General features: G+C 33.2%; 1 protein-coding gene across 1 annotated transcript in view; it reads right to left on the bottom strand.

The window, feature by feature from the left end:
- The window catches only part of LOC140443091 (cGMP-specific 3',5'-cyclic phosphodiesterase-like), a 238,096-nt gene that overhangs the window by 107,588 nt on the left and 106,444 nt on the right, over positions 1-24,064 (bottom strand). The window contains exon 4 of the mRNA XM_072534157.1: positions 17,354-17,602. Within this exon, the coding sequence (XP_072390258.1) occupies positions 17,354-17,602 (249 nt within the window). The remainder of the gene's footprint in view (positions 1-17,353; positions 17,603-24,064) is intronic.

Below are 24,064 nucleotides of genomic sequence, written 5' to 3' on the forward strand. Positions count from 1 at the left end.
TAACGAGTAGATTGTAACTACACAGTTTAATAATAAAAAAAACGTTTGAGAAAAGCGTATTTTTAACAGTATGTTTAACTCAGTCTGTTTAACAGAGTTTAACAGTTCAGCACAGTATGCTTAACAGTTCAAGTTATGAAGTTGAAGTGTACGAGTGACGCATTTGTAAAAAATATTTGTACTTAAATATTTTCTTACCGTAATATTTTAACAAAAATTATATTGACTTATTATTTTATTTTAAAATGACATTGACCACCTAAATTACCAAAATTGCCAATGCGATTCGTCAAAATTAAAAACCAATTAAAAATGGAAAACACCCAAAACTTGCCATTAGTCAAATAAATTTCGGACAGGTTTTTCACTTGCCTTATCAGTAAAACTAGTTTTAAGTTCTTACATTTTTATTAGTTAATCAATACTTTTGGGAACAACTTGTCATACCACTAACGAATCGCATGTAAATGTATTGTTTTTTGTAGGTGTGTGAGTAAAGCTGAAATATTATTTGATAAAACGGTAAACCAGTAGAAAACGAACGTGCCTTCAAGGCGTGTAACGTATTTATAATTAGAAAATTATGGACAATGATCAAAAACAATTTAACTACTTAAAACTAGGGGAAAGTTGCCAATATTGTACCACCTAACATTATATTTCGAATTTTAATTTGAAGTATATACATTACATCATATTTAACTGAGCGATTTATTAAGATAAATAATAAACGTTTACACATACATGATAATTTTTATAACTTGATATCATTGATTTTACTGTTAAAAAAGTATGTTTTCCTTGTAGGTTGCAAGTGGTACAATTTAGAAAACTAGTTGCCTTTATTGTACCATGGGTTTCCTTAATTGTACCCTTAGTAACGTATATGGAGGGATCGATATATTATAGTACATCACCGAATGACCGAATCCATCATTGACATTCTAAACATTAGAAGTGATCTTTAAAATCCCTTCTCTAATGTGTTGTTTCAACTTTTTGAAGTTGCCTGGCCTATTTACATAGACTTGAGACTTTACATATACAGGGTGAGTCATGAGGAACTTTACATACTTCTACCATATGTAGAGTCCCTCAGGGAGCATATCATGTGGCCACTAAAAAATGTCAACTCCTCTTCTTTATTTATTAACAGGGTGATTTGTGTAATTGACGATTTATTTCATTTTACTGTAGTGTTTATACGGCTCATTTGATTTTTAAAATTTTTGCATGATACAGTACACTACTATCAAGCATTCGACTGGTATTAGCTAAACTAAAAAAATCCAGGACTGGCTTTGGAAAAATTAATTTAGGGATTCGTATTAAATATTACACCCTGTATATATATTTTTTAAAATGCAATAAGTGATTTTCAAACTACATAAATAGCCAATGAAAACGACATATGCGACAATGTTGTCGCACTTTTATTAAATTTTTAGTGAACGATCAAATCTTACCAAAAATAGAACAACCATAATGAAGTATCAAATTATAAGGTAATTAATTTAAACAAATGTTATAAATTTCAAACATTTTAATTGAAATGATAAACTGAGTCACTGCACAACAAAAAACAGTAACTACTAACAATAACGAAGAACAACTTAAAAAAAACTAAAAATATGTACATAGTTATGATAAACCCATAAATTAGAACTGGAAAAGATACAATAATGGTAACAAAATAAAAATAATTCAAAATAGATTTTCGAAATGAAACCCTGCAGCCTGTACACATTTTTGTTGCCGAATTGTTAATTGACGTATTGAATTACGGATACTCTGGGGATCGTTTCTAATAGTATTACAACAATGTATAATTCTATCAATTAATTGTTGTCGGTTATTAATATTCACTGCGTAAACTAGTTGCTTCAATCGTCCCCAAATATGGTAATCAACGGGATTGAAATCAGGGGATCTTGAAGGCCACGAAATAGGACCTGCACGTCCTATCCACCTGTTGCCATAAACATTATTGAGATGTTGTCACACTGCCAGTAAAAAGTGTGGGGGTGCCCCATCATGCTGAAAATACATCCCTCGGATAGCAACGTTCGCGTTGGCAAGCAAATTCGGCAAAATATTTTGTAGAAAGTTCAAATAGACTTGCCCTGTTAAAGGACCATCAAAAAAGTGAGGACCTACTAATTGGTTATTTATGACACCAATCCACACGTTAACCGAAAACCTTAACTGAGAACGACGTTCTCGAATAGCATGGGGATTTTCTTCTGCCCACACATGTGAATTTCATGAATTATTTATCCCGTCTCTGGTAAATTGGGCTTTATCTGTAAATAGTGTCCTGTATAGCGTTGGTCGATTATTGTTAATCCATCTACAAAATTCCAACCTATCGATCTCATCTCCAGCATGTAGTCGCTGAACCATTTGAATGTGATATGGGTATAGTTTATTTTTTTGTAAGACTCTACTTACTTTTGATTGAGTAACATTGAGTTCTCGACTTACTTGTCTAGTGCTAATTGTAGGGTTCATAGTAACGGCGTCCATAATGTCATCTTCCTGCGCTTCATCTACATGTCGCTCTGTTGTTCCACTAGAAAAAGTGCCATTTTCTCGCAAATAATTAAAAACTGACCCAAATGTTGAATGACTGGGAGTTCGACGATTAGGAAATCTCCTGCGATATTCTCTACTAGCAGCCCTACTATTCCGATTACAGAACCCATAAACAAATATTATGTCTGCATATTCTGTGGTCGAAAACTGATGTGGCATTTTGAACGAAAGTAACAAAAGCTCTACCAAAACTAACACAATGTACTTAACGTAGATATGACAGAAGAAATATGTATTCTTGTATACATAAATAACAATTGATAATGACAATAATGACAATGGGTATAAAATATCAAGAAACGTCAAACGGTCAACGCCAACCTTCATTTTAAACTTTTTAGATTTATTTTTATTTAATACAGTTGATGCAATGTATTATTATTTGACATAAAATTTTAATCATTTACAATCAACAAAAACTAACACATACAAGAGGTTTGACTTTTTAATCAATTTAATTTATTATTTATCGAAAATAATGCCCCAATACGATCTATGAGTAAAAATTTAAAATTGAAAAACAATTGATTCTATCGTAGAGGTAATACAAAGTGACAGTAAAGATGTTAATTTTCTACGTATTAGATTATGTTGTAAGAACTCATTTTAAGTAAAATGTTTGAAATTTATAACATTTGTTTAAATTAATACCTTATAATTAGATACTTCATTATGGTTGTTCTATTTTTGGTAAGATTTGATCGTTCACTAAAAATTTAATAAAAGTGCGACAACATTGTCGCATATGTCGTTTTCATTGGCTATTTATGTAGTTTGAAAATCACTTATTGCATTTTAAAAAAAAATTTATACAGGGTGTAATATTTAATACGAATCCCTAAATTAATTTTTCCAAAGCCAGTCCTGTAATTTTTTAGTTTAGCTAATACCAGTCGAATGCTTTATAGTAGTGTACTGTATCATACAAAAATTAAAAAAATCAAATGAGCCGTATAAACACTACAGTAAAATGAAATAAATGGTCAATTACACAAATCACCCTGTTAATTAATAAAGAAGAGGAGTTGACATTTTTTAGTGGCCACATGATGTGCTCCCTGAGGGACTCTACATATGGTAGAAGTATGTAAAGTTCCTCATGCCTCACCCTGTATATCCATTGTTAGTTATATTGGTTCTCCATGTATTACTATATTATGCAGTTCGTCTGTAAATAAAAACAATATTTCACGGTTAAAAAATATCCCTATTGTATCTAATCTTAATCCTCGCTTACAAATTTTGATGCACTATTCTTGCAATTTTACGTCTCAACTAATTTTAAAGCAAACACTGCTGAATTCCCATGTGTTTATTATACGCTTCCATTCATTTTAACTTAGTCTTTTCTAAGTAGAATGCAGATATCTGGTTTTTAGCTTTTCAAGTCAACTTAAGAGATTGAGATTTATTATACGTCATGATGGAAATGAAGACGGATTGTACTTTTCAAATTAAATTCCCCGAATGCTATCACTAAGAAACCAAACTGGAAAGTTGAATTATTTAGAAAAGAAGGCATAATGTTCCGTGGGAATAAAAAAGGATTTGGTATTGTTAATTTTTCTTTAGGATATATTTTTATTAAATCAGTTCAATAACCATGTCAATGTCTTGTTCGAGTTGTATATATTTAATACAATTGAAGAGCTTAATGTGAAACAATGACAAGCCACACATGAGTTCAAAAAGAGTTAGTACTATGATCGGTTAAAGTAATAGTATAACAAGCCACTAAAAATTTATTTCAGCCGTCGTTAATAGATGACGCGACAAACCTATGGTAACAGTGTTAGCTGTAGCTGTCTGATAGATCTAGTTTGTCTTAGTATCTACTCGACATAATGACAAGCCACATCAAAATGGCGAACATGGGCGAAAGCGATTCAGATATTTCTGTGAGTTCTGACGATTCTAGTAAGACAAATACTGAAGTTCAGTCGACATTCGATGACAGTGACCGTGATCCTGACTATGTACAATCTAGAAGTGACTCAAGTGATGAAAATACAGCGGTACGTAATTTTTTTGTTAAATGTGGCTTGTCACATTATTACCATTAAAGATTAAATTATGATTGTTGTGGCTTGTGACATGGCTTGTTATATTATTGCATTTTGTTGTAGGATAATGAACAAGGTCCGTCAAGAAAAAGGACAAAACCAAACACACCCGACAAAACTCCAACAAGTTGATGGAGACAAAGCAATGAACACTGTTATTCAAGATCAAAAAGAAAAATTCGACGAAATTTAGGGCAACCATATGTAAGCGACAAAACGAAAAAAAATGTGCCTGGTCGAGAATTGGACCGCCTTGCAGTTGCACTAAGAAGTGTAGGGAAAAGCTTCAGGGTCACGAGAGCAATATTTTTAACGAATTCTTGAACCTCGGTTCATGAGAGTTACAAAATAGCTACTTATTCGGATGTATAGATATTGTTAAGAAGAAAAGGTCCTACCGAAAGAAGAAAAAACATCAAGAATCGCATAGAAAGAGCAATGCAGTCTACTCCATTAATGTTAATGGTGAAACTACACGTGTCTGTAAAACAGAATTTTTAAATATCCACGGACTTCAAGCTTCTAAGGGCAGAGTAAATAACATTGTTCACAAGAAGATAGAAGGAAATCTAGTGCCAGAAAGAGACAACAGAGGAAAGCATACAAACCGTGTGAACAAAATTTCTGATTCTAAAATACTAAGTGTTAAAAACCACATACATTTGATTCCAAAGTATCAAAGTCACTACAGTCGACACAAGAATATGAATAAAGTTTAACTGGATCATAAAATGAGTATAGCCAGTCTCTATTTGGATCGATATGTCCCTTGGTGTACAGAAATGGGAATTGAACCAGTCAGGAGCATACTTACCGTAAAATATTTTGTACCGAGTATAATATTGGATTCAAGCTGCCAAAATCAGATACTTGCAAGACATGCGACGAAATTAATATCCAAATAGAGTCAGCAAAATCAGAAAAAAATGATTATAGCGAATTAACAACAAGACCTAACTTACACAAGTGTAAGGCTCAGGCAATGCAACAACTACTGCAGAGCGAAACAGCCCAGTCCAAAATTGATAACAGGACATGTGTTATATCATTTGACTTGCAGCAAGCGTTTACCGATTCCCAAATTAACCACTGGTCCTGCATTTTATTGCAGGAAAATCCGGATGTATAATCTAGGAATCATGATTGTACGGAAGACGCTGGTCATATGTTTGTCTGGACGGAAAACATTGCAAAAAGAGGAAGTGATGAAATTGCATCAATACTCATAAAATTTCTAAGCTCAAAGATAGGTGAAGTAGAGCATCTCGTTTTCTTCACGGATAATTGTCCCGGGCAAAACAAAAACTGGCTTTTAATGTCTTTATGGTTCCAACTAGTGAAGGAACAAAAGTTTAGGTCTATTACACACCATTTTTTAGTCAGCGGACACACTCACCTTCCCTCCAACAGGGATTTTGATCTTATAGAAAAACGACATAGAAAGTATGCTCCGCTTGTGTATTCTCCTGAGGAATGGCAAAAAATTATAAAAGAATCTAATAAAGAGAAGCCCTTCAACTTAACTGTTATGAAGCAGGAAGATTTCCTCAATGTACAATGTACTGATGACCAGCAATCTTTGGATTTTTCCAATGTTTTTTCCTTTTTGTTCAGGACTGATAACAGACAAGCATTTTACGTTAAACATTCTGTGAATGGTACCTACAACCCGTTAGTGTTGTCAAGAAGGGACGTCCTAATGTGCTTACTGTATCTGCTTTAAAACAGAAGTATATTGAGCCCATTCGGATTGCAAAAAAGAAACTCGAAAATGTAAGATCATTATTACCCTACATACCTTCAGTGTATCATCCATTCTACAAGAGTTTACAAGAGGATGTCAGCGCTGATGTTGCTGATGAGGTCAACGAGTTGTTTGATTAAATAAGATTTTGGGTACTTATCATTAATGTAATAATGTAACAAGCCACATTTTTTTAAATAAAGACTGTTTTTATCTCAACTTTGGAGTAATTTTATTAATATTGTTATAAATATAGTTCCATAGCGCAACATGCACCCACATATCTAAATTAAAACAACAAAAGTTGTTACTGGATTTTATAATATTATTTTTAACATTTAAAGTCAAATATCTCACTTTTGCCTTTTTGAGGCTTGTCATTGTTTCACATTAAGCTCTTCAATTATACAGTATGTTCACGGAAGGGATGTCCACGAGGAGAAACTTTTTTATTTTGATTTAGTTTTATTTAGAGTTTTGTAAAATGATTTCAAATTATCTCGAAAGAAATCCCAACATAAAAAAACCCTACACTTTTCTGACGAAGCAACATCTTGTTTAAATTGAAACGAAAAATCCACATTGGTTTTAAGAATGTATTAAAAAGGGACACAAAAATTTGAAGTTTGGGCTGGAAATAGATTTTATTGAATGGCCAAAGTCAAGTAACCAAAGTCTCCCTTAGACTTTAGGTTACTTAATATGGATATTGAAGAAACCCAATTTGGATTCCGTAGAGGCGTAGGTACCCGTGAAACTCTCTTTGTATTTAACGTACTAATCCAGAGATACTTGGATGTAAACCAAGATATGCTCGTCTGCTTCATACACTCAGATGCAAAAAAAACGCAACGGAGAAACATGTAGTCAAATTCAAAGTATTTCAGTTTTTTTTATTGTTAGCCCTATTTTAATGATTTTTTTAGCACACTGTGTAAAAATTTATAAATTTTAGTTTAGTATACTGTGTAAAACATCCTGTGAAATAATTCGGTTAGCATATTTTCGTAAAACCTTATTTTTTGGTTGCAACCATATTTTTTAAGTATTATGTTTTTGTTTTATGTGAAAAATTTGGTTTGGTTTATTTTTAGGAGCGAAATGACTTTGCCACCCACAATTTACGACATTTCCCTGTTATTACCGTTATCTTTTGTATTAATTTGTATTACTATGATGGGGGCTTTGGTGACATATCGAAGGAATGTCATATCGACATCCCAGAAGCACTGTATTTAAATAATGATTAAAAGCAACATGATCTTGGTTTTAATGAACAATGATAACAATAACAAAGCATAAAAACAACTGACATGTAACTAACCTGAGTACGCAAGTAACAAAGAAAAAACTACTAAAAAATAACTTAATACTTTGTATTGCCTCCCCTAGCCTCTATAACTGCCTGTACACGTCGGCTCATGCTGTCTATGATGTTGCGAATATAATCTTGCTGCATGTTTTGCCATTTGTCTTCTAGAGCCAAGTGAAGTTCGTGAATTGAGGCTGGTGCGACTTTGGAACCTCTAATATTTCTACCAAGCATGTCCCAAACGTGCTCTATTGGGTTCAGATCTGGCGAATACGCTGGACAGTTCATATTAATAGTACCAACTTTCTCTAAATATTGCGTGATACACACTGCAGAGTGGGGTCGCGCATTATCTTGCATTAATAGAAAATCATCGTCGATATATTGAGAAAAGCGTACTACGTGATTCGCTGAAATTTACCAAATATACCGGTGTGGAATCAACGAACCCTCAATAAATAACAATTCAGTGTGCTCCTCTCGGGATATTTCTGCCCATACCATCACCGAACCCCCTCCATGGCTAACGCGGGGACTGAAAGCGCACTCCGCAAATCCCTCTTCAGTTCGACGCCATGCTCGTTCTCTCCCATCTGATGAGTGAAGACAGTATCTCTACTCATTCGTAGAACATTACTCAATTGTCCTAAATTCCAATGTAAATGTTCCCTGGAAAATTGTAGTCTAGACACTCTGTGTCGTGGAAGTAATTTGGGCCTAGTTGCTGGTCTGCAACTTTGCAAACCAAATTCATGTAATCTTCGACGAACTGTAAATACACTTACATTATTACCTCGAACCTCTTGAAGCTGATTTCTTGTTTGCACCGCTGTTAAATGACGATCCCGCCAAGCGTTGACTCGTATAAAATGATCATTTAAAGCGGTAGTTTTGCGCTTCCTGCCACTTCCCGCTTTACGCTTTTTATGAGAAGAGTCAACAAAAGAATTGAAATATTGGAAACCATCAAGACACCAAAACTGCAATGGTACGGATGCATTGTCATATTCGGCATCATCAATCGAACTATTCAGAGCGGCAGCATCTAAGATCAGAATAGCCATGATGATTGCCATCCTCCGTCGCGGAGATGGCTCGTTAAGAAGAAGAAGAAGACTTTTGGTTATGAACTTATTTAAAAAGCAAAGTCTATGTAAAGTTGCACGGTGATAAGGAAATATTCGTCTGCTCGGTTTGGAGTCTCGATATGAACTAGATATTTATAGCACAAATGTTTTCTTACTCAAGAAATTCCATAGGTTTCTCTCCTCTTGTATCTCTTGTGCCGAATTCAAAAATTTCCAATCTTGTTCTTGACATTTATAGGTTATATTAATTATTCACCATTTCATTTTAAAAATATTTTTGAAAACGATTTCAGTAATGGAAATCCAAATGTCAAAACAAAACGGAAATGCAATTTTTATTACAATTTATGATTTCTTTCCATGTGCAAAATGTTCACATTAAAATAAAGTTCTGTAACAATATATTCTTCTAAATATCCGAGCAGTTTTACCAATACGCGATATGTTAAATTTAGAAACCAGTTTCCATTGAAAGATTTATCGAAGAGGGATTTTCCCAAGTGTTTCTCAACTGTTACAAGGATTCTTTTATCTTTCTGAAATTTTTAAATATTCCCTTTGGGAATTCAGTAGCTAATTTCCATACCGTCAACCCACATCTCTTTTTCATTAAATATTAAATGAGGATGTCCAACTCCATCAAACAGTGAAATAGCCTGTTTGTATCTTTCTTTGATGGATACATAGGTTTTCCATCCGAGCGATATTTTAGATTTATATATATTTAAACACATTTTAGAAACTCTCGCAGCAAATTCGGTGTTACTGGGAGATACACTAGGACGCGTTCATATGTAATGTATTTTCGAGAAACCCACAGAGAAGCAAGCAGTTTTCGTTACTGATTTAAAAATGAATGATACATGGAAAGTTTTAACAATTATTTATAGGAATAGGAGTCTTAAAGAAAATGAAAGCAAAACAAAATATATGGAGTGCACAAAATCGAATGAACATGAGAATCTGAAGGTAGACAATCATACCTACAAATATGCCTCCACTTTTCCCTACCTAGGCTCAATAATAAATGACAACAACAACATCAGTCAAGAAATACAAGCACGGATTCTTAGCGGTAATAAGTGTTTTTATGCATACAAAGACATAATGAAAAGTAAGTTACTGAATCGTGAGTCTAAGCTGAGAATCTACAAAACAGTAATTAGACCATGGCCACATATGGATGTGAAACGTGGACCCTCTCAACCACTGATGAAAATCAACTGAGAATATTTGAGCGCAAAATACTAAGGAAGATATTTGGACCAACCCAATGCAGCGATAGTTCGTGGAGAATTAAAATGAATCACGAGCTGGATGAACTAATGCAGAGCGCAGATATTGTCAGATTTGTAAAGTCACAAAGACTAAACTGGCTTGGTCACCTAAAAAGAATGCCAGATAATCGAGCTGTAAAAGTAGTCCAGAGATGGAAGCCCCAAGGAAACAGAACAAGAGGAAGGCCCCGTAAAAGATGGATAGACGACGTAGAGAGGGATCTTAAAACCATGAACATCAGGCAGTGGCGAAGGAAAGTATCCGACAGGGCAGAATGGAAGAACATTGTTAAGCAGGCCAAGATTCACAAAGGGTTGTAGCGCCATTAGAAGAAGAAGAAGGAGTCTTGATACTTAACAACATTAATTAATAAAATTATAGTTATAAGTTAAGTTAAAATTATAAGTTATAAAACACAATAAAATACCGGAAGATTGGAGAGCGAGCGAACTAATTCTACTAATCAAAAAAGGAAATAAAAAACAGCCAGTAAACTACAGAGGTATAAACTTGTTAAATACTACGCTAAAACTTACAACTAAAATTTTACAAGTGCTAATAAATCAGTGGATAAGTTTAGCAGATTAACAACAGGGTTTTCGTAGTGAAATATTCGTTATAAAGCAAATTACTAAGAAATCACTAGCGTATAATAGACCAGCATAAAATATTAAATATAGTATAAAAATTAAGAAGAGCTAGCGACAGCAGATGGATAAAAAGAATAACCGAATGGAGCCCCATAGGAAGGAGGAAAAGAGGACGACCCCGAAAATCCTGGAGGAACGAAGTAGACGACGCCATGAGTAAGAGAGGACTAAACGATGGAGAATGGAACAACAGAGAGAGATGGAAACGGTTGAGCGAGGGAAGGCAGTGAATACTGTAGAATCCCTAAATATATATATATAAAAATTAAATGTTTGTTGACAAAAATGTATATCTTCTCTATATCAATAAATACAGGAGATGTTTCGAGGTATCGGGTTGGTTTTATTTGCTGTAAACAAAATTTGGTTTGTTCTCCAATGACAGTTGTGACTTTCTGCCAAGTAACAAATTCATTTGTTTTAATTTGGCGTAGTGTTGCCCAAAATCGGTCTTGGTCTTGCACTCTTGGTCTTGTTCTTGCGTTTTCGCAAGACCAAGACCAAGACCAAGACCGCCTAATTTTAGCAAGACCAAGACCAAGACTGACCGTGCAAGATTTACGCAAGAACAAGACTAAGCCTGCGAGACTCTTGCGTCTTGCAGTTAGGACGGAGTGTCGTTTTAGTGGGAATTGTAGTTCGGGTATATGCTTAAATACTCTATGAGACGCAAAAAAATATGTAATAAAAATTTAAAAAACTGGACTTATGCGCATTACGAACAATACCATAAACATACATCAAAATCATCAATCAAAATATTCATTAAAAACAACACATTTGACACGTGCTCAGAGATAATATGTAAAAATAAAATATTTTGTACATTCTTTTCCAGCAGACGACTTCTACGCTCTGAAATTAATTGTCCAGATTTATAGCCGCCCTCTAATCATAAAATAATCTTACATTGATACGTCGACAGTAATATCGTATCGAAATTTTTTAAAAATATGTCACCTTAGCTATAAAAAATATAACACTTATTATTACGGACACCCATTTAATAATTCAATTTTTTGCCCATTATAATTTAGTTAGGAGGAATCTAAATAAACAAATCTTATCGGCCTAAGACTAAACATTGTTTCTGCTGAGTGTGAGATGAGATCATTCGGTTAAACCAAATTTGCTGAAAGAGCGCGATAATATTCAAAAGTTTATTAATAACAAATAATGTAGCTTACTGTGTAAACAAAATACCGAAATATTTAGAATAACGAAGTAACGATAATATATAATTCTCGGTTTGTTATTAGATACTTAGGGTATTGAATAGTAACGGACATTTATAGTAGTAGGTACTTTTTCGACATCACTAAACTTCATTTGACAAGTTTACAATTTGACATGGGGGACAAAGATTCAAATAGTTTTAAAATAGTCATGAGTAGTGAGCGTTGGAATTATAGATATAAAAGACCTAAAAGCAAATTTGATGAGTTTTTCGAAATAATTTATGCATCCCAAATTGCTTTGTTTGAATTGTGCCTACATAGAAAGGTTAAAATGAAAATGAAAAACAGAAACACGTCAGGTTTAAGGAAGCATCTAATATCTTTTCACAAAAAAGAATTACAAATATTTCTTCCTGAAAAACCAAAATTCTGGTTCCTAAAAAAATATTCCTACTACTTTATTTTGGTAAATTAATGTATTTATTAAGTAGATATCTCCTTAATTTAAAATAACTTCTTTTGATTATCATTGCTTTCTTACCTATTCTTTATTTTTTCAAGTTAGTTTTTTATATAAAAGTAGAGCTAAGATTGTTAATAACATTTATGTTGCTTTAATAAGGGGATTATAGTTTATTATCACCTAAAGAATATGTGCCCTTGATACCTGTATTTGGATTTTTGCTACGTACCAATCTTTTTTAAGATTTCCATTTAATATATGGTTTCATATAGGTCCATCCATACCTTTCTAGACAGAAAATGTTCTTTAAAATACAGTCAAGTTTATGTCATTAATTTGGTTTTTTTGTGTTTTAACCATGTTTGATTGACTTTCATGGGGCATGGTAGATAGCTGGGTTAGTTACAGCATAGGCATGGATCGCTTAAATCGTGGCTTCAAACTTCCCTAGTAACGTTTAATAAATAGCAATAGGCTAATGGGTAACTGCAAGACTTGCAAGACCAAGACCAAGACCAAGACCGGGAGTGCAATACCAAGACCAAGACCAAGACCAGGTGTATTGGCGCAAGACCAAGACCAAGACTGTCTAAGTCTCGTCTTGCATTTGGACAACACTAATTTGGCGGTAACAGGTTGGATGCCGCTATTTTGTAACTTACTTTTACGTGGTCCCAAATTAGAAAAATAGAAAAAAACGGTATGCTGTTGCTAATAATTATGAATAATGATGTTTTATATGTAATTGCTATTTCAAATATTTAAGAAAAGGTAAAAAAAACTGACACTCATAGGCGGCAGTGGCACTGAGTTTCGGCATTTACATCCGTGTACCGTTGACGCTTATAAGCGTTGCCTATACTCTACAGTAAAACATTATTTATTTCAAAACATGTAACAAAAACAAACCTAAATATTAATAAAACTGTGGCTGCTATATTCTATTTGTGAATTATGATGCTGCAATTTAGACAATATCCTGGATTTCCAGGACAAGTTTCGAACACGTATGTTGTATCCGTCCGTTTTTTTCTTTGGAACAGCTTTGACATCTTTTTCTGTCGAGTTGTTTTTAACCTGGAGTCGCTTCCCTTTTTATTAGCCTATGTTTGATATTTGATGCTTTTTTTTATTTAAATTCTCATAAGGAGGTTAAAGTTCATTTATGATTGCCATTCTAAAATCAAATGATGACATTTTCTATCCAGAATATATTGTTGTGATCTGCTTTATGATGTTTTATTAATAATTAACTCTAATTTAATTAATCCAAATATTTAATTAATTAATTCACTAATTTATGCAGAGTCCTACAAATCAATTACTATTAAAAATTCTCAGGGTGCCTTTTTAATTTTACTTTAATCAGTTTACTTTATATATCTCTTCTAGTGGGTTCAGTATCTCCTAGTTGCTCATAATCGGGATAGAACAGGAAACGGAACTAACATTAAAACAACATAAATATGCACACAAATTATTATTTATTTTCAATAAGCAATACGATGAATATTAATAAATAAATTTTGTGGGCAATTATCTTTCCCAACAAACTCCTATACTCTAAATTTAATTTTAATTACAAACTATCTATTGATCTGTTTTATAATAATATCTACTAAAAACAATAACCATATAAAAATATAATTTATTCACAAAAAAAAATAACTCTTTGAAACTTGGAATCTTAGTTCGTATGCTTATATTTGATTTAATCTTTAGAATATCTTAAAATTTTCTTTCATTCAAATTATTTGACTGACCTTTATTTTTTACACCAATGATGTCTCCTCTCGATCAAACCACAGTTCCTTCCTTGATTGATTATGTCCGGCTACCATCAAATCTTTCCCGTTCTCAGCATCGATCCAAACCGCATACCAGCAAACTACTACTCCGAAAACACAAGCCCAAGCCTCTTTTGACCGGTACTCTTTATTCACAAATTCTCCTTTCTTTCTCAATTATATCTCGTGAACTATGCAGACTTAAAAGAGGTATTAATCTTCTCGATTTTGATCTGCTCTCAGCTTCCACCTTTTTCACTAACAAACGAAAACACTGGTACTCAGATTGACTACACGAAAACACGTCTTCTCTTCTGGTCTGCCGGTAACATAATAATTCTTTCAATCTCTCCCAGACAACCTTCTCAACTCTCTCATTCCCACCATTCCTTTTTAACCAATCATAAGCATTCATCTTTCCCACATGATATTTAAAACAAATAAACTACTTTCACTCAAATTACTTTTCAGAAACCATTAACAATTTTGCCTTTTTCAACAGAAATAAGTTTCCAAATTCTTGTTATCTCATATCTAAATCTAATTCTTATTTACTTTCGAAAAATGCCCACCGCAAAATACAATTACAAGTTTATTCCTAAATCTATAATTATACGGGTTCCATTGTCCTTTCACTATTCACTCAGTCTTTCACGGAAAAACTCGTCAGGGTCCCGTCACGGAACAATGTTTTCTCTTATTCTAACTATTACAAATAAGTAAAGGGTTGTATTTTAACTTATATGCCCGCGGTATATTAAATTAATAAAAAAACTCTTTATTCTATTTCTGATCAATAAACTGATCCATAACAATATATTATATAATTGAAAAGGATTATTGAGCATTATGTCCATAATATGAAAAAAAAGTTTCTTTGGATATCTTACTGTTTTTCTTTTGTGAAGGTAGTATGAAAGCATTTCATTAAGGTGATCTACACCTGACATATGTTTATTGTATTCGGCGACAGGCAATGGTTTAGTAACTTTTTGTTTTCTTTTATTTCCTACTTCAACCATTGTATTTACATATTTATTTGAAATATATAAAACATCCCTCTTATCCTTCCACTTTCCTATCATTACTCCTTTTAGCATATTGCGCAATGGTTTCTCCCTTTTTCAGCTTAGTTGAAATAACAGCTTTGGGTGTCATTTTTCTATTAGACCGAAGTGTGCCGGTGCATTGAGTCTGATTCTTAATTAGAGTTCTGGCTAAAGAAAAGCTGTTGTAATAGTTGTCCATATAAATATGATGGCCAACATTTAATAATCCATCCATTAATAATAGGACAACTTTCTCAGAATGTCCTTTATCGCCAGTATCGTCTAACATACCAGTATATACAGCAAATTTCTGAGCAATACCTCTAGGGTTTGTTAATAAATACAACTTAATGCCATATTTGTGTTTTTTGTTTTTAATGTATTACTTATGAACATAAGCCTACCGCGAAAAAGAACTATGGATTCATCTAGAGATAACTCACATCCTGGATAAAATATTTCTGCCATTTTTTCGTTAAAGAAATTGATTATCGGTCTTATTTTGTAAAGTCCATCTTTAGGTTCACCTGGTGGGGGATTTCTGGAGAAATGAAGTGCTAGCAGTATCAGCAAAAACCTGTGTCTACTCATACTAGAAGAAATTCTGACGTTATTAAATAAAGGCTCTCGTTTCCAATAATCGCGCATCTTTGGTTGTCGTACAACACCCATATGTAAAAATATTCCAAAAAATATTAATATTTCTTCCTTCGTCACATTTTTCCATGAACAAATTCTAGATTTTTCTTGTGTCTGCACTGATAAAAAAATATTTTCCACGTTAATATTTGTTTCATCAACTATAAATTCTAAAATATCATCAGTAAATATACTACGAAAAAAACAGATTGGAGTGTTTTCTGGTAGAACTGCATTAATTGACTGATTTTTTAGAAACGGAAAATCTTTCATCTCACCTGGTACATCTTCCCAACAGATGTCGGAACATTCATCTACAGTTTCTTCAGCCACAGGTTGCTGCGAATCAGATATTATTTCTCCGATTTCATTCTCACTCTCCGAGTCCGTTCCTGTCCATCCGCGATCAAATTCCTCCTCCAATTCAAAATCACTAAACTCATCACTATTTTCCAACATGTCTAACAATTCTGCTTCAGTGTACTTATGATAACGACTCCTTTTAGGTCTGGAAGTACCAGCCTCAACGTACTTATTTTGCATGATAATAAAACAATAAAAATATTTGAAAAACTTGAACCACGTGTATTTATGAGTGATAAATATCCTTCCTTGAGTGCCTACTAAGAAAGATGCAACACAACTGCGGTTCCGACTAAGAAACGTAAATAAATATATAAATACGCACCGAACACTTATAAGCGACAGAGGCACCCGAGCAAAATACACAAGTTACTCTTATAAGCATCAAAGGCATCCAACCTGTTAATGTGCTGCTTCCAGGACAGCTCTCGGTCCAAATGCAACCAAGAGAATTTACAGAAAGTCTCAACTGAAACACTGACATTAAGAATATCCTTGATGCGTTGAGAAGAGGAGCTAATTTTCTAGCATCTTTATAGGGTAAACTAGGGAACATCCACCCGCTTACTCTCCTGAACACATACGAAACATAAATTAGATCAATTGTCGAGTTTAGAGCCGGCCTCTACGCGGTTTGCAACGTTTTGATTTCCTGTCAGCATATATCCACTACCTGGTAATATAAAGTAGAATTCTCTTAATAATAGATATGTTCTAAGAACCATTGATAGCTCCAAGACCCTAGTAAAAGAGGTTCTTAAGACTCTATACCACCGCCGATGGCAAGTACTTACCAGATTGCCCAAGCAAAAAGTTACATTTCTGTCACCTGAGAGTCAAGATTTTTAACTTAGTCGCATCGAACTTTCTGATGAGTTAAAAGAAAATAGAAGAAAAGCCTCAGTGTTTAGGTAGCGCAAACTATGATGTAGCGGCGGTCAAAACTTGATGAGGCGCTGGAAAGCTAAAGGAAGATGTAGTTAGAGGAAGCGACTACCGATTTTAGTTAGATGTTGAGGGTAAATAAGTGGAGGAGACCAGATGAAACAAGGAATGCTAGAAGGCGGATGCTGGAAGTAGCCCGCTGTAATACCATTGGTGATAAATATTTATACTGTCTTTTCTAATCTGAAACAATTCTTACCTGATTTCGTTTGTACTCCAATACCGACACTTCAAAAAGTTGCGCATTTTGAATTCCTATGCCGCAGAAAGTTAGATACCGTTGGAAAACTTCGACATCTTGAGCAGTAAAATCTTGGGAATCGTTGGTTTTGTTGATAATTTGGGCAACCCCTATCACGTCACCTTCGTAGTTGCAGATGGGCATACAGAGAATCAAATTTGTCCTGTAACCAGTCCGCAGGTCTATTTCATTGTTAAAACGTGGATCCTGAAATAAAAAACCATAATTAAAAAGTGGTAAAAAATATTTAGACAGAAGTAAATGCAGGTAACAAAAAGAAAACTATTTTTAATGATATAGAATAAAAAATCTTGCTTATTACGAGACCTTCGTATAAGGTAGTCATCTTCATAATGTTAAAAGCTATTTAATCTCTTTATAAAATTGTCATGATGCCAAATTCAACAACTAATTTATGGAGTACGGTTAGTAATTATTTGGTGAGCATTGAAATCGAGAAAAAAATTTATAACTGATGGCTCCCAACGGTGTAGGCCACTGTTTCCCAAACTGAGCGTTCCGAAACTAACAATATTCTTATAACCTTTGCGAAACACCGGCAGATAGTGTCTACCGTGAATTATTCGCCGAGCAGCAAGACGGAAAAACAACAGTGGACGTCTTCGTTTGCCGATGTTGGGCTGTTCTCGATTGCTTTCCTGTGGGTGCCATTTCATATTGGAATCACGGGAAACGATCTGGCAGATAAATATGCACTAGAAGCCTTGGAGGACGCAACTATCGAGATCTATCCAAAAACTCCAGCGATAGATCTCAAAGTATATTTCAACAGCGAAATAGTTGGCATATGGAATAGCATATGGCACAAAAACAGGCCAAATTGCTTGAGATAAAATCAACAGTTCAACTATGGTCTGATAGTTCCACCAATCGTTTTCTCGTTTTGTCATGCGGTGCCACCACCACTTCTAGTGGAGTGCCCGTTGCAGTGCGGAGTGCAGAAAGAGGTGAATTCGAAATCCCGGAGAATTAAAAAATAAAAGAATAAATGCTAATATTTTTTTTTCGCTAATAGCCATATAGGCTGATTAGCCCAGTCTGGTTATACAAAAATCATCGATTTCACGGCAAAATGTTTCGCAGATATCTGAAGCTTTTAAGACATAGGTGGGGATTACTAGATAACGAATAGATAAAAAGATACTCCTATTTTTACCTTGCGTTTTTTTTAACGATAATTTATGGTCGGAATTTGATTTTTTTCCCTTATAATTTAAATAAACAATATTTATACCATTTTTTTATATCAAGAATATCTTTATTTTCCCGTTTTTTCAATTAAAATTGATAAATAATTTACGGAGATATTAGCAAAAAAGCAGTTTTTTTGCACTAATTTATAAATTTTATTAATTTTTTTATTAACAAAATAAAATGTTATTAATATATTTCAACATTGAGGAATTACCGTCCTTTAAATTTGTGCCAAATTTCCCCCCGATCGGTCAAATAGTATAAAAGTTATTCAATTTGTTTATCCCTGGGACTAATTATTTAAACCATTGAACTTGCCCTATGAATGATGCTAGACACATTTAACAAATTTCATAGGATTCTTTAAGACTTATGCTATCTCAGAAGTTAAATGAATATTGAGTTTTCATCGAAATTATTTACAAAATAAACGTTTGAAAAAGGGGTATGTTTTTTTACTTATAAACAATTGTAATAACTTCTATATTTTTCAAGCTACAGACTTGTACGTACAACCATTAGATAGCTGGTAAAAAAACTCACATTTAACAAAAAAAATAAACTTTCTATGAACAATAGGAACGAAGTTAGCGACAATTTTTTTGTTAATTATATCTCCATTGTTTATAAACATTAAGAAGTAAAATTTGCACAAATTTTGAATGAAAATCTAAACTTTATATTGAATTTTATAGCTATAAAATTCATCCAATTTTTCGAAACTTAAAACCTTTCGAAACGAAGTTACTTTCGAAAGATCGACATAGGAAAGTGGAGGGGAAACTGTTTTAGCTCCTCGCTGCAAAATTTAATATTATGGTTACGGATTTATCATTCAAAAGCTTCAACAGTTCTGTAGGAATTTCATCAGGTCCATTTGCTTTTCCATTTTTAGCGTTTCTTGTTGCGTATTCTTCTTCTTCACGTGCCATCTCCGCGACGGAGGTTGGCAATCATCATGGCTATTCTGATCTTAGATGCTGCTGCTCTGAATAGTTCTATTGATGTGCATCGCGTATTCTACTTCTTCTTAATATGTCTGGCCCAGTTGCATTGATTATCTGAGTTAAGTTGTTTCTATCGTCTTCAAATAGTTCATTCAGGTATTCTGTCCATCTTTTTATGTTATTCTCTAGATCTACAATAAGATTTCCATCTTTGTCTTTAAGTTTACCTATTTAGCATTTCTTTATGCTTCCTGTTATCTCTTTTACTTTTTTGTGCATATTGAACGTATCGTACTTTTTCTCATAGGTTTTAATTTCTTCACATTGTTCTTTAATCCACTCCTCTTTGGCTTCTTCTATTCTCTTTTTCATGTGTTTATTTATTTCTTTGTATTTGTCTGGGTAATTCTTCATCTTTTTTCTTTGTTCCATCAAGTCTAGTATATCTTGTATTATCCACCCCTTATTCTTTGTTGTTGTTTTTGTAAGATGTTTCTTTTCTGTGGTTTGTATAGCTGTATTTATGTACTTTAATTTTTGGTTAACGTTGTTTGTATCGTTAATTTGTTGCTGCACTGAACGGAGGTTTTCATTTATTTCTTCTCCTGTTTCTTATCGTATATTTTTGTTTCTAAATTTATTTAAATCTAGTGCCTTTCTGTGTGGTGTTCTAATCTTTTTTGATCTCGCCTCTATCACAGTAAGTACCGGGTTATGATCTGAGCCTATATCAGCTTCTGGGTACGTCTTAGTACATTTAACAGCATTATGATACCTCCTTGCTATTATAATGTAGTCTATTTGATTTCTCACTATTTTTTCTTTGATATGTTGTGGAGATGTCCATGTATATAACCGTCGAGGAGGTAATTTGAAAAAGGTATTTGTTATTACGAAGTCTTCACTTTGGCAAAATTGAATCAATCGATCTCCTCTGTCATTTCTGTTTCCAAGCCCATATTTTCCTACTTGTCCTACCTTACCTTGAACCACCTTGGCATTAAGATCGCCCATTAATATGTTAATGTATGGAAAGACTGACTTAATAAGTGAAGACAAACAACCTGCAACAAAAAGGTTCAGACCTGACAGTGAAGTCGAATAAATGAACCAAATTTTAACTTTTAAACCAATGTATGTTAAGAAAATAAAAAAAGTAAAGTTCAATAAACATTGCAAAATTTAATAAGGCAAGTGATGAAAAAATCGACTTATTTTATCAAAGCAGCAAGGCAGATTAGATTAATATTGTATATCATATTTGTAAGAAAAATAGAATAAAAATCAATATTGTTAATTATAAAAATACAAACAATTATAATTAATATAAGGAATATAATAATATAATGTGTAAAAAATTACCTGAAATTTAATTTGTAAAATATATAAGTATTATTACATCACTGATATAAAATGAAAAAACATATGTTGATTTTCCGGGATTTTCCGAGATTTATGGGGGGTGAAAATTATGTCATCATTATTAATACTGCGACAAACTATTCGAGCAAATTAAAAAAAAGTAAGTATTTAGGGTGAATTTCAAATGGACTCAATTTTTCCGAGTTTTCCCATATTTTCTGGCCAGTGAAAACTGTGTAGTTATTCATATTTCGACGAGCTACCCCAGAATAAAAAAAAGATGCTTGCAGCTGCAAAGGAAGCTGAGATAATGTAAATTTTTCCTACGTGTTGCAATTTGAAGTTCCGATGCCGACAAAAAAAACGGAGCTGAAACAGATATCCTCTCCACTTTCCTATGTCGATCTTTCGAAAGTACCGTCATTTCTAAAAATTAGATAAATTTTATAGCTATAAGTTTCAATATAAAGTTTAGATTTTCGTTCAAAATTTGTGCAAATTTTACTTCTTAATGTTTATAAACAATGGAGATATGATTTTTTTAAAAATAGTCACTAACTTCGTTCCTATTGGTCATAGAAGGTTTTTTATTTTTTAATGTGAGCTTTTTTACCAGCTATCCAATGGTTTTACGTACAAGTCTGTAGCTTGAAAAATATAGAAGTTATTACAATTGTTTATAAGTACCCCTTTTTCAAACGTTTATTTTGTAAATAATTTCGATGAAAACTCAATATGCATTTAACTTCTGAGATAGTCTAAGTCTTCAAGAATCCTATGAAATTTGCTGAATGTGTCTAGCATCATGCATAGGGCAAGCTCAATAATTTAAATAATTAGCCTCAGGGATAAACAAATTAAATAACTTATTAAATATTTGACTGATCGGGGGGAAATTTCGCACAAATCTAAAAGATGGTAATTCCTTGATGTTTAAATGTATTAATATCATTTTATTTTGTTAATAAAAAAATTAATAAAATTTATAAATTAGTGCAACAAAACTGCTTTTTTTGCAAATATCTCTGTAAATTATTTATCAATTTTAATTAAAAATTATAAATAAAAAAATTTATAGACAAAAAATAAAATTGTGATCATAAATTAGTGTTAAAAAAAACACAAAGTAAAACTAGGAGTATCTTTTCATCTATTCATCATCTAGTATCCCCCACCTATGTCTTAAAAGCTTCAGATATCTGCGAAACATTTTTCCACCTTTTTTTTTAACCAGACTGGGCTAGATGGAGTTTGTAAATAAAAAAAGTATCTTTATAATTTTGTAATACATCAAAACTATTGTAAACTTTTACGGGTTAAAAATTAAAGGTGCTCCCCGGTATATACTATTGGTAGAAATTGGTGTTGTTGAGACGACTGATCTTTCGCTACCTAAGAAAGTGATCAATGCAGGTGTCGTGTGTCGTGACTTAAATAAAGATCCTTATTTGATTAAAACGTATCGCATTATCGTAGTCCGTATTCCCGAGAGTAAGCCACCAGCAATTTTCGAGAAAAACTTTGCTGGATTAATAGATGTCCCTCGGGACATTTCCCTTCAACGTTCTAATGAGGTCGTGACGTCCTTGCCAAAGGAATTTATGAATAATTTAAAGATGAAATCGAGGTGTTAAGATAAAAACTTGGTCCTTATTAATGTTTTAGCTGGAGCGAGTAACGAGACAAGAAACGGTTGACAAAGGTTTAAGTAATTCCCTATTTCGTCTCTATTGTTCGCAGGGAATGACGAATTGATTAACTCGGTAGAACTACCGAGGAAGTTGTTATTTATACAAAGGATGGCAAGTTTGGAATATCAACTTAATGAAGGTAGAAATTGCGGAAACTTTATTTTTGTTGATAATTACGTTGTAACGGGGGAAAGTGCCATTATCCTAAAGTTTATCCTAAAATCACTTTTGAAACAGAAATTACTCAAAGAGGTTGTTTAACAGAAATTACAAAGGGTAATAATAGCACTTTTTAATCAAAATAAAAAAAAAAAAGAACAGATGATAAATATAATATTTCTACGTTGTTTTAAGCAACTAAAATTGATATCTTCCTCCTACTCTTAATGTGCCTTGTCCGGTTTCCGTGTCGCTGACAATCATTCTGACGATTTTTTCTCGATCCATCGTAGGTTTAAATATTTGGTTAAGACATATTTGTTAAGCCGCGAGTGTTATATAATCATGGTCATGGTCACTTTTTCCACCAACTCCTCGTCGTTATTTTATCTTGTCCTTTATTTTTTAGTTGATAGTTAGTAAGTTATGATACTGGTTACCTTGAAGAATGTGACTTAGATAGGACATTTTTGTAATGGAACATTTTTCGTAGACTTCTTATGCTTGGTAAAACTTCTCGAATAGTGTTAACCCTTTATAGGACTTCTTAAAATATTTCTGGTGTAACATGTTTTTGTGAATCCACGAATCATTTTTGCGATGAAAAATTTATTTTATACACTCCTTATGCTTGCTAAAATGTCTCGAATCGTGTTAGCCCTTTGTAGGACTTGTTAAAATACTCTGGTGTCCGTAACTTTTTTTTGAATTCACGACTTATAGTGGCTGATTTTAGAGTTAATATTTAATTTAAACCTTATTCAATGAAGAATAAAAAACAAAGAGTTGTGCTCGTAAAATATATTGGGAATGAGAAAGTTTTTTATTTGAGTACAGTCAGTCCCTGGCAGGCCCTGATAATATACAGGCAGAACTACTCAAACTGATGTACAACGAATCAATAGCAATAATCGCAAAGATATTCAAGAACGTATGCAACTCTGGAGAAATACCAACAAAATGGCTAAAATCTGAGGTTATTGCACTTCCAAAAAAACCAGGAACCAAAAAATGCGAAAATTACCGTACTATAAGCCTCAGGAGTCATCCCCTAAAATTGTTCCTAAAGATAATTCATAAGAGAATTTACAAGCTGTGTAAAAGTCAAATTTCCCCCAACCAGTTCGGGTTCACAAAAATGCTGTTGGCACTAGAGAGGCTCTGTTCTCAGTACAATTCTTATTCCAGAGATGCAGAGATGTCAACTGCGACGTATACGCATATCTGGTTGATTACGAGAAAGCGTTTGATCGAGTACAGCACGCCAATATGATGCAAATACTAAAAGAACCAGG

The sequence above is a fragment of the Diabrotica undecimpunctata genome, chromosome 6, assembly GCF_040954645.1.
Source record: "Diabrotica undecimpunctata isolate CICGRU chromosome 6, icDiaUnde3, whole genome shotgun sequence".
Classification (NCBI taxonomy): Eukaryota; Metazoa; Arthropoda; class Insecta; order Coleoptera; family Chrysomelidae; genus Diabrotica; species Diabrotica undecimpunctata.